The following is an 18,716-nucleotide window of genomic DNA, read 5'->3' as shown; positions in this document are numbered from 1 at the left end:
TTTAATTGTTGTGATGTTTTAATCTTTTTATCTGTTTTTGTTGTTTTGTTGTGAACTGCCTGGAGACTTGCATTTTGGATGGTATATAAATGTTTTAAATAACAAACAAACAAACAAACAAGCAAGCTTTTTGGCCTAGAGAACTTCTCTCATTGTGAGTGGCTAAGAAACTGTCACACCACAGAAGTGTAGCTAATGTGGAGTCTTTTATGCCATAGAAGAATAATACACATCAAAGTCAAAATCCAACTCTTCCTTTGGCAGAATATTTCTTGTATCTGCCATACTGGGTACTTTCCCTTATAACTATGAAGTATAAGAAGGCTTAGGTCAGTGTTTTTCACTTTAAGGCCCAAAAACCAATGGCTTATCCCATTCACTCTTAATACAGCTCATTGACTAATTGTTTATTGGATCTGCATGAAACTTTGGCCAAAGCTGGATATGCTACATAGTTCCCTTGGCACAGACATGACAATTTTCACGTTGTAGTGCTGCGCTTTGACCAGCATTGGGAGGTGGGCTCCCTTAAGGGAAATGGGGCTTTCTTGAGCTTCTGCGCCATCTTGGAAGAAGGCGTGCACGAACTACTTGGAAGTGTAGCCCTTTCCCAGCGTTTTCCTCACAGAGCTCTTAAGAGAGGGCTCCATTTTTCTTAAAGGGCCTTCCCAACACTGAGAAAAACACAATACTGTGCAGAAGTCAGAACTGTGGAAAATGACTCTCAGATTGAAGGGTTTTGGGGTTTGTTTGTTTTTTGCCAAAGTGGACTCCACTTGAAAAAATAGTGAGAATCACTGGCTTAGAATGTTACATGTGTGCATATGTGTACGTGTGTGTGTGTGTGTGTGTGTGTGTGTGTGCGTGCACACTCCCCCCCCCCCATCTTTATAAGGACACTGTAAGTGAAATTAGTATCATTATTTGCAGACAGAGGCTAGCCTATGGTCATTTAGTGAGTTTATGGCTGAACTGGAATTTCAACCACGGACTCCCTGACTGCAGACCAACCTTGCACTAGTCCAGTTTCACACACTCAAGGCCATTCTGGAAACCAGAGGGTACACTGTACTGTACCTGTTGGATGTAGTTTCGGTGGATCTTTTCCATTCCAAAGTGTTTGTTCACAAAGAGCAAAGCATACAGATATCCCATATGACCATAGAGCATCTCAGAAGGGACAGGCACGTTCACTCTGAACAGATCCAACAAGCTTGAAAGACAAACGTTTACATGAAACATGGGAATCTTTTCAAAATAAACAAACAATATTTACAGCAATATGCAAAGTTGTCACTTTGTGGGCACTATACTAAACCAAGAACTTTACACAGATATTGAGTCTGAGGGTATTCCAGCCACCCCTTAACAGTAAACTTGAGGCTCTGCTTGCCTTGAGTTAATTGTACCAGCACAGTCGCTTCTCCCCAAATTATTTTATAATTTTATATAGTTTTAACTAAAATATTATATTAAATATTAATTAAAAATAAAACACATGTGTGTTCAAGAAAGAAATGGAAGCAATAACATACAATAATTATTGAACAGCTTGTATACAATATTATTCAGTCAACTATTTAGGGTGCATTAACTGGTGCCAAATATTGAGTCAATGTAATATTAACCACTAACACCAACTCTTGATTCCTATAGGAGCAGGTGACTGGGTTGGAACATGTAAGCATGACTACTCAAGAACATTCCTTTCAATTGTCAAACTATAAATCCCCAACAAGTCTAAATATATTTCTGCAGCATTAGCTGTGACTGACAGCTTTTTAACTCCCCTTCCCTGTAGCCCAATCACTCAAGATGTAAATGAACCCTCGGTTTTGCTTCCCATAGCTGTTCCAAAAATGGTTTTGGTGACCTTCCTTGTCAAATTGGCAAGCAGGATGCACGTGATATGGTTCCCTGCCCCATCTCCATAGACAATAACCATTGCTTCCAAAGGGACAGAAAGAAAGAAGCACTTTGTGTTTCCCCTTTCAGTGTTGCTCCAGCAAACTGAAGGCAAATTTATTTAAACAGAATAAAGTGGTTAAGGAACAGCCCCAAGCAGACAAAGAACCACAAGAGGCGTATTGAAAAATTGGTCAAATTTAACACATTTTTAAAAGTTAAACAAAGTATTTGGATACTCTGTACAGGAGTACAGCACTATAATTACAACATGTAGGATCTCAGTTCTGTTTTATGTATGAATAGCAAATTGAGGTAGTCAAGTACTATCAGTCTGGAAGCAAAACGGGACTATCTCAAAATAAGACAGTGATTTTTATATGTTCAGGGAGATTCCCTAGGTACACAGAATTATAGAAGTTTGTTTAAAAAAATAAAATTTAAAAACGTTTTAAACCTCAAGAATGGCCCTATATATGGAGTGCTGAGGCATCTGGTGGGCCACTGTGGGAAACAGGATGCTGGATTAGATAGGCCTTGGGCCTGATCCAGCAGGGCTGTTCTTAAAAAACATGTCAAGAAAAAACACATCAAGTTGCTCAGTGATTTCTCCTTCCCTGGGGCTTTTAAAGAGCATATCTGATGAGTGTCAATCCAGGATGGTTTAGGCCTCAGAAATCCTGCCTCTGTGAGAATTCTTACAGTGCCTTCCCAACACTACAATATCAGTGCTCTACTCTCACAGTACCGTTAGATGGCAGTATAGGATTAAACTCCATTCCCACTCTGTAATATGACAGAGGTTAAGTGTGGAAGGAACAAAGGAGAAATTTCTAAAATGAAACAAAGAGTGGGATTGTGTTGACGTTAATATTCTTATGATGGAGAATATGCTTCTGTCTCCAGAGATACTGGGTCCACACTTTTTATAAAAGCTAGACTCATATCAGGAGGAAGATCTGCAAATTGCTCACTCATGCTCATCATCCTAATATTAAAATGTATCATAGTATGAAAATTAAACATTTCAGAACCTGGAGGAGATAAGCTGGAGAATCTATTTTTAAAACGACAGAGCAGTACACAACAGGCAATATTTAAATACACATGGATAAGAATATAAACAGGAAATACGAACATGAGAAACAATATATACAAAGGCGGTTTACAGAACATAATATACTGTACAAACAGGAGCAAGCTTAAAGTAGTATTCAGGAATTTCTTAGTCACAAAATAAAACTTACTTATACTCCGCAATAGAAACTGTGAAGTATGGCCCCTGTGTAACTTCTGTTCATATCTATGGCATTATAACATCAAAGTGAATGTGCAGCAGCTGTGCTTGGAGGACCATGAACCAAATCACTACTGTTCTTCATGTGCTCAACAGATCAAATGATCTTCATCATTACTAAACCAGTTGAGCAAAGTATATGAGCAGCTAGAATATTTAAATACATGTCTAGCTGAATCACACCCCATACAAAGATATTATAGACATGGGAATGATTAATGGAGAACATATACAGTTTTGCAGCACTTACCCCATCTTGGAACTGACCACACTGGCAGTCAAATACTTGAAAGAAGCCACACATACATTGAACTACAAAATGTGTCAACTCCCTTCTCTCAGTCCAAAGACAAGATCAGCTACACTGGCAAGAGAACACGTTGCTTTAGTCAACCTACAATCTCTACATAGCCTGAAATAATGGATGCTACAAGCTGAAAGTGGACCTCCATATAAGTCCTTCCCCAAAAGATATCTGCATTTTCATGTAATTGGCCTCTTGGTTTGACTGGCCACTTTGACAGTCTTTTTTCAGATATTTCAGCATGTTTACCCTAGCTAATATGTTTACTCATATACTCATTCCTAGTGTCAAAGGTGTAAGTCAACAAGAGGCATCAGCTCAAATACTCTCAGGACATTACCGAGCAATGCAATCTTCTGCTTGTTTATCATCCTGTAGCTTATGGTACACAACAGCAGCCACTGCCAAAGGTCCAGCATCACCACACAGGAAGGTGATGGATCGTTTTGTCAGGCAACTAAGGCTCTTCTTCACATACTCATGAGCCACCTGAAGGTAGGATGGGTCTCCATATACATCATATAGATGTACATATAGCAAAGCAATGCCTGCAATGAGATTTAGAGACGGTAGAAGATCAAAGTCCATTGTCTGTGATGCTGCACAATTTAACATTTCAATATTCATTTCAGCAACTATGTCACAGTGAAAGAAATGTTGTGGCAGTTGACATTCATCTGGGAATGGTGACCATTCCAGATCCAGCTAGTGAATTCAGAAAATAAGGAGATGCATTAGGTAAATGTTAATTTTCACTATTGGTATTCACAGTGTCTTTGAAAAACAGATATGTATTTTTCAATAATTCCCTCACAAATGCCCACAGTTACTGCAATTTTGATATTTATTGTGATATATATACATGAAATCCATTTGCAAACTGTGTAGATAATAGTTCAGCTGGATGACCAAAAGACTGAGCTATGAATCAGGAAGCCCACAGTTCAATTCTTGCCTACGTCATTAACTTACAAGACGACTTAGGCAAGCCATACTCTCCCTCAGCCACAGTCCCAAAGCTGAAATATGGAGATATGACTACTTACAACACTGTTGTAAAGACTGCAGCAAGATAAAGTAGGTGAACTGTTTTTTTAAAAATACTCTAGAAGGCCTGAATAAATGATAAATATCATCACTGGGTACTAGAGCAATCACACACACACACACACACACACACACACACACACACACACACACACACTCTGATATTTTATAGGGGAACACTTCTGAAGTCTTTTGAAGCCACAACCTGTTTTGAGCCATGTACATAATAGCAATCATACCAGAGCAATAGGAAGAGGAGCAGCAGCTAAGACCAGAAATAAGCTAAGCTCCTTTTGTATTTTAACTATCACGGACATTTGAAGTCAGGCGCGTAGGAAGCTGGTGGTGGCGTGGGTACAACCTGCCGGCAGCAGCCCCTAGGTGCTCATCAGACGCAGGGGGCACGGCCATCTGGGGAAATGGGGCTAAGTGGCCCCATTCACAAGGTGTTTCAGCCTTGTGAGAGTTGGTTAGATCTAGGTTAAAACCCAGCGCTGCTTTGGACTTGCTGACTATGAGTAAGGGAAGCCAGAATTCATGTCGCGGGTCATGTCTGGATGTTGGAGGTACAAAATGGCAGAACCCATTTTAAAACCTTCCAAAAATTGGATTCACCCCCCCTCACTTACAGGTGAATGGGGAAGTGGGGGGGATCCCTATGAGTCACTGGTTGGGCCTAGAGCCTTGATACTTGCCACACATGTGGGGAAGGAGAGCAGGGCTCAGCCACCTTTTTGCTCCCCCTTTTAATATCTCATGAATGGATGGGCATACAGTTAAGAAATCTGACACACATGAAGTCCACATTGTCATTTTTTTCCAAGACAATGGGTAACTCCTCTTATTTGGGGGTGGGGGTGGTGGAAAGTAAAGATGGGGGGGAGGCTAAAACTGGCTTGTTTCGAGTCAGAATTTTACCAAATGTTCTGGATCTGAAGCCCTCCCTAGGATCATCATTCCACCTGCATGTGGAGGAAAAAGGACATTCTTTTGATTTTAATTAATTTTTGTCTTCTCCATTCTAGAAGCACAGAGTCAGTAAAAGTGAAAGTAAATTAAGTATTTCTGTTTTTGTGGTTAGAAAGAATTTCTGGGAGAATAAAATAAAAAGGAATGTCCTTTTTCTTCCATCTGAGGGTGGAATATTGGTCCTAGGCAAGACATCAGATCCAGATTTGTTTTTGTAAATTTCTGGCTTGAAACAAGCCAGATGTCACAATTTTTAGCCATTTTTATCCCCCTCCCAATGAAACCACCAAAAGTCAGAGGAGTTACCCATAACTTTTATTGGATCTCCAACCCAATATCCAACATGGCCAGGGGGCAAAGAATCCAATTTTGAAATTTTCAGAATTGGATTGGTCAGATTCAGATCGGATCCAACTTTTTCAAATGTACACAGGCCTCACAGATAACCAAAACTGACATAAGTCTGCATTAAAGAGTCCAGTTGGACCTTCCCCGTGCCCTTCAAAAATTTCACTTCTGGACACTAGGGAAGGGGGCTGCAGAATGGCAATTCTAGCAAATGATGCTAACTTTCTTTTCCACAGACATGTCTACAATTTCCCCAAAAAGCAAGAATAGGGAGAAAGATTTACTCTGAGTAGGTGCCACAGAAATAGATTTTCCCTGGTAAACAGAAACAGCTGGAGTGTATCTTCCGCATAATAGAGAAGCTGTCAGCATGGCCTTATTCAAAATGTCTTCACAGGAGAGAGCCTCCTGCCTAAAAACTGAAGACATCATTGAAAGGAAGTGTGGACTGAGGGCATCCTCAAAGAATATCACAGAACCTAGTGGCCTGCATCATTTCCACAGAATCTTCTTTTATCCCTTTTGTCTCACTTTCCATCTCATTAACCATTTCTAAGATGACACAGGTCTTCATGTTTAAGCCTAAATTAATAGAGCCAATGTTGGCAGATTTCAATGCAGTTTAAAAAGGGAGAAGAAAAAGAGCCGACTTCAGAATTGCTTTCTACCGTACTGGGGATAGTTTTAAATTTCGATCATTTTTCTCATTTCGCATGGGTAATCTCCAAAGCTTCATACTACAGACAATTCAATTCTGCATGTATATTAAGGGCCAATTTCCATTTCCTGCTGAAGTTAATAACCTTGCCCGCTCTCTAGGCAGTCTCAATGTTAGTATTTCCAACAAGGGCAGCTCAGAGGCATGTTACCATCAGTCACTTCTGTTAAGTCGTGCACCTGAAACTATTTTTCAAGAGAGAAAGCTTTATGCTGGAAGACAGCCATCTTTCCAGGACTTGCTTAAAACAATGCAAGCTTGAGACCTTAACAGACATGATGTCCACCTACACTAGCGAGCAATTAGCTAGTTCCTTGCTTGCCCAGATAGCATACAAATTGCCTTCAGGCAAGTATGAGAGCAATCAGTCTCCTCACAATCACTGCAAGATTTTGCTAGGCCTGCAGGATGCCATGGCAATGCTTGTTGGAGTATTCTGACCCTTTGATACTGGGAGAGGAGGATGAGATAACTAGGCACTTCCTTCCCTGGAAACACTGGGGTGCCATTGTGACCGTCCCTCCTGACCCTTTACAAGGAAGGAGCAACCATGTCCCAGCACTTCTTAACATCCTGTGCTCTGGTGACCATGCATTAGTGAAGGGGTATCAATTCAGTCAGAAAAAAGCAAAATCAAACCATCTGCTTTTTGCATAAAAGAGCTGAGAGAGGTAATCAAATGAACACCATGGTAAATATAAATCCCAGATTTGCAAGATTTGTTTTGAACTGCTTGGGCTTTGCTTGCATTTTGCAAAATTTAAGGGAAAGTTATTGTAATCTTGTGGGGAAGTTTAGGGATAAAGATTTGGGAAGAAGACTAGGACTCACAGGAAAACGGAGAGCAATTGTGTAGAAGGGTGGAGGAACAGGGATCCATTGGAAGGTCTGGGATTTATGTTAAATTCAGACGTTCTCCATTTTCAGACTCTCTGGTTGAAACTTTATGATGTTTTATCTTGTAAACATCAGGGATAGATACTTTTCCTTTAAAAAAAGAGGGGGGGGCTCCATTTCTGACAGAAGGTACATGCTGCACAAGAGGCAATCATAAGTTATTGTCAAATATTAAATTGTGTCTTATTTAGTGGATAAAACTACCGAGGCAGTCTAATGCATTAAAAACTGGTATGAACCTGCTCTTCCCCAATCTTGGTATTAAAACAAGACAGCCTCTTTCCTCTGTGTTGGCAAAGAACAACGTACCATACAGAGAGGAGGCATTGTATTGGCTGTTTCCCAAAAGGAGCTGCATCACTGACAGATTTGTCCAAATGTTACACTTCTAATTTTTGAGCTGAAGTTTACTAATTGTTTTAAATCATATGTAGCAAGAGCAGGAATATTCAAAATAATCTGAACACACAAAGCAATACAGCTATAATTTAATACTTTGCCAAAAAAAGAAAAACAGTGCAATGGACAAAAATATCCATTTAAGACACCAAGCAGATTTTCATTTATGATGCAAATAAGATTTGCCACCTGCAAGCTTATTTTGGCAGCAGAAACAACTTATGTAAATATTTAGGTTGCTTCCCTTAAGCAGATATCCAATTTGCTGCTTTAGAGTTAAAAATAAAACAAACAAACCCATTATAATACTGGGTTCAACAATCAATTTCTCATCTTCACATAAAGTTAATATTAAATAAGACATTTGTTTTAAGAACATATGAAGCTGCCATATATTGAGTCAGACCATTGGTCCATCTAGCACAGTATTGTCTTCACAGACTGGCAGTGGGTTCTCCAAGGCTTCAGCCTCATCTTGGAGAAGCCAGGGAGGGAACTTGAAACCTTCTGCTCTTCCCAGAGCAGCTCCATTCCCTGAGGGGAATATCTTAGTAGTGCTCACACTTCTAGTCTCCCATTCATATGCAACAAGGGCAGACCCTGCTTAGCTAAGGAGACAAGTCATGCTTGCTACCACAAGACCAGCTCTTCTCTTTTAAATGCAGCAAGAATCAGAACTGGTCTTCACTGTACCACACTTACATATGAACAAGTCCCACTGAATGTAAGGGGGATAGACATTTCTGAGTAGGTTTAAATAAGACTGCATTGCACATAAAGTCCTTCTTACCTCTCCACACATCATGATGCCAAGAACGTGCTTCTGTTTCAAGAATTCTAATGAAAGTGAAACAAGCAGGGTCTTTTATGCACAGCAGGTTTTACCGTGAGTTTACGGGCTTTACTGCAAACTCAAAGTTGTCCAAAAAATCCGACACAAATAATGGATTTTTTAACCCCGGATATAAATCCGGTTACACTCTCATGCACAGTGAAAAACCTGAATTGTGTGTGAACTGCTCCCTGATAACTCACAGGGACTTTGGGGTACATCTAGCCGATATGTGAAAGCACCCCCTCCATTCTGGAAGAGATGCGAGTTAAAGGGCTTCTAAAACCCCGTGTGAAAAGCTTCCAGGTGATCTTGTTGGGCTTCAGAACCCCAAAGTATAATCCTTAGGAGAGCTTTTGTTCCAGCTCCTTCGAGCAACACCAAATCAGAAAGAGAAAGAATTATGCAGAATTATGTTTGCTAATATGTACCAACAATTGATTTCATTTAGCAATTTGGCCACTTTACATCTGTTTTCATTCAAGGTAAGATTTTGACAACCTACCTTGACCTATAAACTCATTCTAAAACTGCCTATTCCTCTGTCTCTTGACAAGGAAGCTTTCAGAACCCACAACAAGCAGAGCTGTCATGTGATATGCGCAACTCTCACATGAAGATTGTAATGCATAGTCAAGCTCTTAGCCCCAGGTCCAGACCTGTTTTCTCAGCACTCTGCAATGGTGCCTTGCCAGGAAGGGGATGGGAGGAAGTGATAAACTCAGCAGTCAGAAAGCCAGGGCCCCCATTCATGGCTAGGTGGTGCGTATTGCTCCCATCCAACCATGATCCGATCTTACTACTGGATGAGGAAGGGGCAGTCCCTTCCCAACATGCAAGGGAGAAGAATTTGAGACCAAGCAGGGGAGGAAGAGCTCTCACTTCATGTTTCTGTAATCATCAAAGGATGGAAGAGGATCCTTGAAAAGTGAAGGTGGAATTTTCCACCTCTCAAAAGAAAGCTGGCAACACAGAAATCTTATGGAATCATGGCAGGGATCTGGGGAGGGAAAGGGGTGGGAAGGTAAGGGTATATATGCTTGATACCTGGCAGGAGCTTAATGATGAGGAGAGAATACCTCTGAGGGAAAGAAGCTTTTAAAGCTCAGCCCCAGCATATGCCACACATTGCTATCATTCATCAGCCAACTACCTTCCACAGAGAAGGAACTGGGAGAAAAAGAGCCATGGTCATTCATTTCCAATATTTCTGATTAGCTGCCACATGAGTGCCAATTGATTTCAGATTGCCAGGAGATTATCTACATGAGAAGATACTCAACAAGCCTTTCCTACAGAAGCAATTAAGATGGAATGCTACTGCCGTGGCCCAATTAATTTCTAGCAACCTGAAACCACACTGAGCAAATTAACAAAGCTAGGTTGGGGATGGGGGACGAGGGAGCCAGAACAGACATGTCCTGCAATAGCAACACATTCCACTTCTCTGGCTGTGACCCAGGTGAAATCCTTCAGAAGCTCATACTCAATTCCAATCATATTAGACAAGCTTGTACAGTTCTGAACCCAGAAGGAGAGAATAAAGAACAAGCAGAGTTTAGCTACTTTTCTGCCCAATACAAACAAGCTGAATTCTGCCTCTCAGGTGGCCAAGCATCGCCCCAACCCCCTACTGTATGCTTCTAGAAACCGCCTCAAGCAAGGTATATTTATACAATGCAATAAAAAACAAAAACAAAAACTCTTCACCTGGCCTGCATTCTGTTACTGAAATTCAAGCGTTGCCTGCAGAAAGAGGAGCTCTACAAAACGGAAGACAGACAGTGCAAGATGTTCTTACTTTGCATGAACTTGCTCTGTTCATTTTAGGCTGCAACGTTTGGTTGTCCGCAACCCAACTGAAGGAATTTTAAGCAGACTTTTATGCAAATTTAACTGACAGATTCGTTGACTAAATGTGCTTGTGAACAAAATAAAGATCTCAGCAAGACAAATCTTGAGAAACTGAGCAATCACACCCCAAAATGCAGTTTAATGTGGGTGTTTTGGCTACTGTTTATACCAGCAGCATATTACAGGCATGTTCTGTATGCATATGGGAATTTGCCAATCCACCAGGGAATTTGCCAGTCCACCAGGAGACATGCTGTCATATGCATGCAGTGGGCACTTTCAAAAAAGGCCCTACAATGTCATTCTAGAAGTCCCTCAGTGCCACAACCCAGAAGGCCCTAGTAGCAATACACCCTGTGTCTGAAAGTGGGAGAACCCAGAGATGGGCCTCTGAAAAGGTTCTTAGCAACCAGACAGGTTCATATGGGAGTAGGCAGTCACTAAGAGAGTAGGCAGATATGGTGCAAGGTGTGAAAGTACCAAGGATGTTCAGCATAGCAACTAAGGCTAGATCAGCCTTAGGAGACAGTAGTACAGGAAGACAATTCTTCTGCCCACAACAATCCACTCCAGATTCTGGGCCTTAAGCAATTTGGCACAGCAGCAGATGAGGATGGACAGACAAAGGGAGAAACTAGAAGTCAGAGATCCAAGATTTGGACTTTATTTATTATTACATTTATATTCTGCTCTTCCTCCAAGGAGCCCAGAGTACAAGGTTATGTTTATCCTCACAACAACCCTGTGAGGTAGATTAGGCTGAGATATGCATGACCGGCCCAGAGTCACCCAGTGACTTTCATGGCTGAGTGGGGATATGAACTCTGGTCTCCCCGGTCCTAGTCCAACACTCTTCGTCTGTTATCTACCTCAACTAAAGTTGAATACTATTGGCCTTTCCCAGGGTTTGATGCTTTCTTTGGGATACCATAAAGCCAGAATATGTCTAAAGAAAAGGCTTCTAGACATATATAGGTACATAGGAAGCTACCATATACTGAATCAGACCATTGGTCTATCTAGCTAAGTATTGTCTTCACAGACTGGCAGCGGCTTCTCCAAGATTGCAGGCAGGAATTAATCTCAGCCCTATCTTGGAGATTGTGCCAGGGAGGGAACTTGGAACCTTCTGCTCTTCCCAGAGCGGCTCCATTCCCTAAGGGGAATCTCTTACAGTGTTCACACATCAAGTCTCCAATTCATTTGCAACCGGGGCGGACCTTGCTTAGCTAAGGGGACAAGTCATACTTGCTACCACAGGATACATTGTCCTCGGCCAAGAAATGTTCTCGTCTTTACAGTTGCCTTCTTTCTTCCTTCTTGTCAGCAACTTATCAAACTTGACAGAGATCAGTCTTAGGAAAGCCTTTTTCATTTGCTGGTTTTACCATCCGCTGTGTTGACAGGCTATATGGCTGGAATTCAAATTGCAGAATGTCTGTGTCCATGTGGGTCTGGGGAAGTAGAAGACTTCTTATTGTTGTTGTAGTAACTTCTACAATGGTTGTTGTGATGTATTTAGTCCGCCAGTGCTCATGGTTTATCCTAGGAAGTCTTTGGAGTTCTATACACATTTTTAATTAGCTGACACCAGGCCCCATGTTACAAGAAGAGTAGCCAGCTTTTTATAGTTCTTGCCATCAAAGTACATGGCAAGCTTATATAATCTGCCTAATGGAATTATTCCGAGGATCTTTTTGAGTGTCCTATGATTTATCTTATCTGTTATTTTAATAATCCAATTTTTGATTCAAATATTTTGGTTATGAATAAACAAATGGATTGATTTTGACACTTGCTGCCTGTTGCCATCTGCCAATTTTCAGTCTTCCTCCAAGTTTGGTTTCATCTATACAACTGCTAGAAGTAAGCTGAGAATACGTGTCCATCATTTCCTTCTTGCGCCTCTCCCTGCACCTTGTCCTGGCAAAATAATGACTATCTAATGACTCAGTTTGTGTTTGCAGTTAAGGAGGAGAAGCACATAAAAAGCACAAAAAGGAAGGTAAGAAAGACTAGGAATGGAGTCCATTTTGGGATAGCAAACAACTTGTCTGCAAAGAAACAGTGAGCATATCTTCTGGGAACAGATAGTTTTGGTTGGAGATGGAGTTCCAGTGCATAGACCTTTTGCACCAACTATCCTAATGACCACTAGAGAGTAGAGGTAGTTAGTGAGGGTCTCCTTACTTGTCCCTGCTTTACCTCTACTCTATGACCCCTGCCTTGACTCCTGAGGTACCTCCTGTAGAGACTCAGTCCTCTTCCTTTCATTTCCTTAGAGAGTAGATGGAAACATCTCTCCCTCCCTCCCTATTCAGTATGTATCTGATAGATAGGACTAGGCCTTTCCTATCTAAAATGCACTGCACCAATACATCTATTTAGTTTAGATTGTACAATAATCTCCATGCGTGTTCTTCAAATAACTGCAACAACTAAACTCTGCACTCTACTCTGTAACTGGAACAGGTAGCTTTCTTTTGGCACTCTGCTAAATAATTAAAACCCCCAACAGTTTTGCTCTATGTCTATATAAGAGTTTTTGAGTGTGGAGTTTTTGAGTGTAGAGGAAAAGTTATGCATGTGGATGTGGTTTTGGGAATTACCATAATTTTGTTCCCCAAACCAGCTGACCACATTCAGCTCAACATTACCAGGCGACTGGACTGGACTGCAACTCGTTACCTGATGAATGGTTCCAATATTCATTTGGCTGCACTAGAAATCACCATATCCCACAAGCCATAAACTCATCAAGAAGCCAGCATAGAACGGGCAATGAATATAGAGGAAAAGTACTAGTTTGAGAAGTGGGATATTTTTCTGTAATCCATCATTTCTATACAAGTCTTCAGAATACAAAATGCTTTACAACTCTTTTTTCATGCATCTATATTTGCTACAAAGGTCTCAGAGGTCAAAGGAGGTCTTAGTTAAATGACCCCAGTTCCAGTATGATCCCCGAGCAGCAGTGCACTGGAAGGGTGGGGTGTAAGTATTTTAAATAAACAGGCACGGATTATGGGCTAGATTCAAACCTGTGAGCGTCATTCACTTTATGCTGGCATTTATGCATTAGTTTATATGGTGCCATCGATTCACATTCTGTTTTGCAGAGTTAACAAGAGGACAGGTCCCTGCCCCAAGGAGCTTCCAATCTAAGATAGCATAGGAGGAGGCAGTAAAGGGAGGAGAGGAAAACAAAGGCAATAGGTAACAGGGGTATGACATGTATTAGGTTTAACTGCATGTATATCCCCTCATTACAAAGCTTTTGAACCGATTATATTTGATTTCTGCATCTTATCAGTAAAACAAGAGCAGCTTAAAAAACAGAATAAGATAACATCACACTCTTTCCTCTACAAATTCAGTGTGAACTACATGAGATTTCTGTGGCTCTTGCCTCTCCAGGTATTGACCAGACCAAGACCTGCTCATCCTTAACAAGAGAATATTGCACACCCTCCAGTCCCTACGCCTCTTAGTTGAAGACACACACTTTCTCTGAAGATCATATGCATTTATTTCAACACCATCTTACCTGCCCAGCCTGTATAGCCAGTGCAGTCCTTGGGGTCAGCTTTTTTCAGGCCCCTTTCCATCTGCTGGAGAAGCTCTTTGACCTTATTGTTCAGGTGCTGAGTGAACTCGGGAGTCAGCTGTGGGCATTAACAAAAATATTCTTGTTAGAAGATATACAGTGGCCTGTCAAGTTGCTGTGAAAAAGCATGGCAGGAGTGCTTTGCTTAGCACTTTAAATGGTTGGAGGGTGGAACCCTTTCAGGTGTCTCGAGGAACAAAATGGCTAATTACTTAAACCGCAGTGAGTGGGAGAGAAAGAGAGAGAAATATCACTGCTCACAATTACCTACAATCTAAACTTGTTTACTTGGAGATAAAAGCCCTACTGGTTTCAATGACACTTTCTTCCAAATAACCAGGATTAGGAATCCAGCTTTCAATATGTAAAGTTGTATCCCCAAGCCAAAAGCACCTTGATTATCTGTGCCTTTATTACCTCTGGCTACCATGCTACTGTACTTTACCCAGAGGGGTCCTTGAAGGCTACTCAAATTTTCAACAGGAGATTCTGCTAGTTGACTGCAGTTCAACAATAATTTTTAAAAGGATCAAAATAGCACATTGCAATGCTGTTGGACAGGTGGTGCTGACTCACCGTCAAGTGTAGGATAAGTTGCTTTACAGAGCATCGTGGGAGACCCTGGTATATGCTGTGGTAAGCATGTAACCCTTGAAGGGGAGTGGTGCATTTCCAAACAAGCAGTCAAGCATGTGTCAAAGAACCAGTCAGTTACAGTTCAAGTCCACTGCATTTTCCGAAGCATTTGAGGACATGTTTCTTACCTTCACACTTTAAATGTTTAGTGTAGAAACACAGGCTTGCCTGCACTGCTGTGTAAAGTGTGGAGCAGTTCTGGCCACAGTTATACCACCAGGTTTTGAAAGAGGGGAACCTCATACATACCCAAAAGAGGCACCGCAGGAAGCTTGTTGGAGAAGTGCACTTAAAGGACTGTGTTTGCAAAAAGTGGCAGCCCCTCAATTACCACACTTTAGTGCCATGAATATAATAAAAGTGTACAGAAAATATCTACTTTAACTTCCTGCTTCCCTAAAGATTTCTATTTGGATGATACAAATAACCATGTTTCTGTTGCTCAGAAGGTAGGAAGTAGTCAAGCGGTCAAGCTAAAAACCAGTTACATAAAGACATTTTCATAGGAAAGACTCTCTATAATCTGCATTTAATTCCTTCCACCAGAAATAAGGAAACAGATAGTTGTTATTTCAGTTTTGCATGTGGGAAGCTGAAAAATTCATCTGCACAGCAAATTTATTTATTTATTTATTTGGTTTAAAAAATGGCTCAGGGTGGTTTACACAGAGAAATAATAAATAAATAAGATGGACCCCTGTCCCCAAAGGGCTCACAATCTAAAAAGAAGCATAAGATAGACACCAGCAACAGTCACTGGAAGTACTGTGCTGGGGGTGGATAGGGCCAGTTACTCTCCCCCTGTTAAATAAAAGAGAATCACCACTCCTCCACTCTATCCCTTGGCTCAAACCAGCTTTCAAACTGAGCCTCTTTTATACATATCTGGAGTGACACAGTTGACACAGCCTCTTCAGTTGTTCCCATGCTGCTCCTAGGACTGTGTAAAAACATCTGTGCATGTTGTCAGGCTTGTTTGGCTGTTTATTGTTATTTATTTAAAATATTTATACCCCGCCACTTCAATACACTACTGCTCGGGGCGGCTCACAACAATAAATAGATACAATATAAAATAAAAGTAATAAAATTAACCAAATTGAGTAAACAAGTTAAAAGTCAGGTTAAATAACACAATCAGTATTAAGTTCAAATTAAAAGTTATTTAAAAAGCTTAAAAAACCCTGAAAATGATAAAAACTAAAGAACCTGACAGATATAACCAAAGATGGAACATTAAAAAGCCTCCTTAAATAGGTGTGCCTTTAGTTGTTTTTTAAAAACAGTGAGGGAGGGAGAATGGCAAAGCTCTTCAGGGAGGGCATTCCAAAGCTGAGGGGCCACAACCAAAAAGGCCCTGTCTCCAGTCCCCGCCAACCGGATCTCTGGTAGTGGTGGGGCCATGAGCAGGGCCTGAGATGATGAATGGAGAGCCCTGCCAGATTCATATGGGTGAATGCAGTCCTACAGGTACCCCAGCCTCAAGCCATATAGAACTTTAAAGGTCAAGACAAGCACCTTTGAATCTAGCCCGGAAGTGGGCCAGTTGCCAGTGAAGCTGCCGCAGAATAGGAGTGATACTAATGAAACAACTTGCACCCACGAGCATCCTTGCAGCAGCATTCTGGTCCAGCTGAAGCTTCCGAACAGTTTTCAAGGGCAGCCCCACGTAGAGCGTATTTCAGTAGTCCAATCTGGATGTTACCAACGCATGAGTGACTGAGGTCAGGTCTGACTTCTCCAAGTAGGGTTGCAGCTGGTGTACCAGCTGTAGTTTACACAACACATAAGTTACAGTCACCCTTTGAGACTTCTAATTTTACCTTTAGTGGCACGGTGGAGTGGTGGGGTCACTGCACTGCTTGGCCGCCCTGGAAGGTCCAGGGTCTTGGGAAAGGGGAACCTGATTTAAGAGTGAATCCTCCCACCTGACCTTCTGAGGTCAAGAAGGAGCAATACTTCAGCAGTTCCAACACTGCTAAATAGTCCTGAAAGCACAGAAGGACTGCTGTTAAGGGCCAAACAAGATTCTGTGGGAAGAGTCTGGTTTGTTTATTCCTTTGTTGTCTCTGGAGTGTGTGTGTGTGTGTGTGTGTGTGTGTGTGTGTGTGTGTGCACTTTATAAATCAAAAAATGTGTGTAGGAGAGGGGAACTAGCCCTACTGCTGCCTTTTGAAGAACTCCTCTTTTCAGCCTGGTTCATTTCTGGTATGGGAATAAGGCTGAGAGGAGAATGCCAGAAGCAACAAGCATGAGTAGCTAAGGCAGGTGAAAATTCAGCTGCCCTCACCCAAACATTTTTTGATGTTAGGATACACACACACACACCCACTTTAGATGTGAATAGAGAAGACATGTGAACAAATAAAAGTGTCTGCTCCATCACATATGGTAATATGAAAGGTAGCCCAGCTATGCAGGCAAGAGACTTTATCTGTTTCTGGGATCAGTGTTTAAAGGGGTGAGGACCGAGTCTTCACGATTGAGATGGCTTTAGAAACCATGGCATTCTCACTGATATCCCAATTTTTGATCTACTCTCAGTTCCTCTGCCTTTAATCATGCTGTCTGAGAACAAGCCAAGTAATGATTTTATTTTACTTTTGAAAAAGGCAAGCATTAATCAAGAGATTTTTGCTGTGGTATGTCAAGCTGTGGGACTTTATTACTTGAAGCATAACATTTTGTTTATTCCCCTATAGACACATTTAAATTGCTTTATACACATTAAAAACACTTGACAATGAAGTTGAGCAGCAGGACATAAATTCATTTGGAAGCTTTGGTAAGATACCTTTGGACCTCCCCAATCTCCATGGAGTCATCCTCTCAGTCATATCCCACTGAAACAGCTGTGCATCCTGCCAAGCTAGATTGTATACTGGTGTCCAGGGAGAATGCAAAGTGGTGACAATTAGATTCACTGATAAGAGTATCTCTGGATAAGCGATTCGCAGGTGGGATGGACCACTGGTGTAAATTTTGCCTACTAGTGAGACCTGAACCAACAGTTTCAAGATCTTTGAATATCCCTATCAGCTTAGCTGACCCCCATAGTACACAGCTTCATGATGCTACTGTTGAGCAGCTAACTGGGCAAAGAGGCACCTTTTAACGTGGTGATTTTCTTTATTTAGCAGGGGGAGAGTAACTGGCCCTATCCACCCCAAGCACAGTACCTCCAGTGACCATTGCTGGTGTCTATCTTATGTTTCTTTTTAGATTGTGAGCCCTTTGGAGGCAGGGATCCATTTTATTTATTTGTTATTTCTCTATGTAAACCGCCCTGAGTCATTTTTGGAAGGGCGGTATAGAAATTGAATGAATAAATAATAATAATAAATAAATAAACAAACAAAAAACAAGTCCAGCATGACCCCAGCCTTTATGAAGGGTTATTAGCAGAGAAGAAAGTATGCATTAGAGGAACTGGAGTGTAATTTCAAATTTGTTTCTGGTCCATAAAATAAGAACCTTCTAAAAACAAATGCTTCCACAGCATTGCACAAGTTTGCAATGACCCTGATATGCCAAAGTGTGATGCCTCAGTTCCCTAGGCATCATTACTATAACATGTCCTAACATTTCTCCCTTGTTTTGAGATGTACGATAGCAAAGATAAAAAAGAGCCATCCTGAACAGAGCAAATGCAGTGCTGTCAAAATGAATATTATTCTTCATATGCTCAGATTCGTGGGTGTCAAAGACTCAGCACAGCACATTTTTTGCAGTGATGTTATAAAATTCACTACCCAAGCTAAATATCCTACTGTGAAACTGCATATTATCTTTGGAAAAGCTGACGTGGGGATGGTAAGTGTCTTGCCCAAGGGCACTGACAAAGCAATCATAGTTCAGGAATACTTAAGCTTTCCTGGGCATTTTCTCAGGCCACACCTCTCT

At 41.2% G+C, this 18,716-nt stretch overlaps 1 protein-coding gene across 5 annotated transcripts in view; it reads right to left on the bottom strand.

Moving 5' to 3' along the window:
• LOC128339688 (glutathione S-transferase LANCL1-like) overlaps positions 1-18,716 on the bottom strand; it is a 45,013-nt gene that overhangs the window by 10,600 nt on the left and 15,697 nt on the right. For all 5 annotated transcript variants that reach the window (XM_053283994.1, XM_053283993.1, XM_053283995.1 and 2 more), the window contains exons 3-5: positions 14,118-14,235; positions 3,847-4,054; positions 1,078-1,213 (exon numbers count right to left, since the gene is read on the bottom strand). In XM_053283994.1, coding sequence (XP_053139969.1) covers positions 1,078-1,213; positions 3,847-4,054; positions 14,118-14,235 — 462 coding nt within the window. The remainder of the gene's footprint in view (positions 1-1,077; positions 1,214-3,846; positions 4,055-14,117; positions 14,236-18,716) is intronic.

This window comes from Hemicordylus capensis, chromosome 1 (genome assembly GCF_027244095.1).
Source record: "Hemicordylus capensis ecotype Gifberg chromosome 1, rHemCap1.1.pri, whole genome shotgun sequence".
NCBI lineage: Eukaryota > Metazoa > Chordata > Lepidosauria > Squamata > Cordylidae > Hemicordylus > Hemicordylus capensis.
Note: the sequence above shows the minus strand (reverse complement) of the source record. Positions and strands in the feature narration are given on the sequence as shown.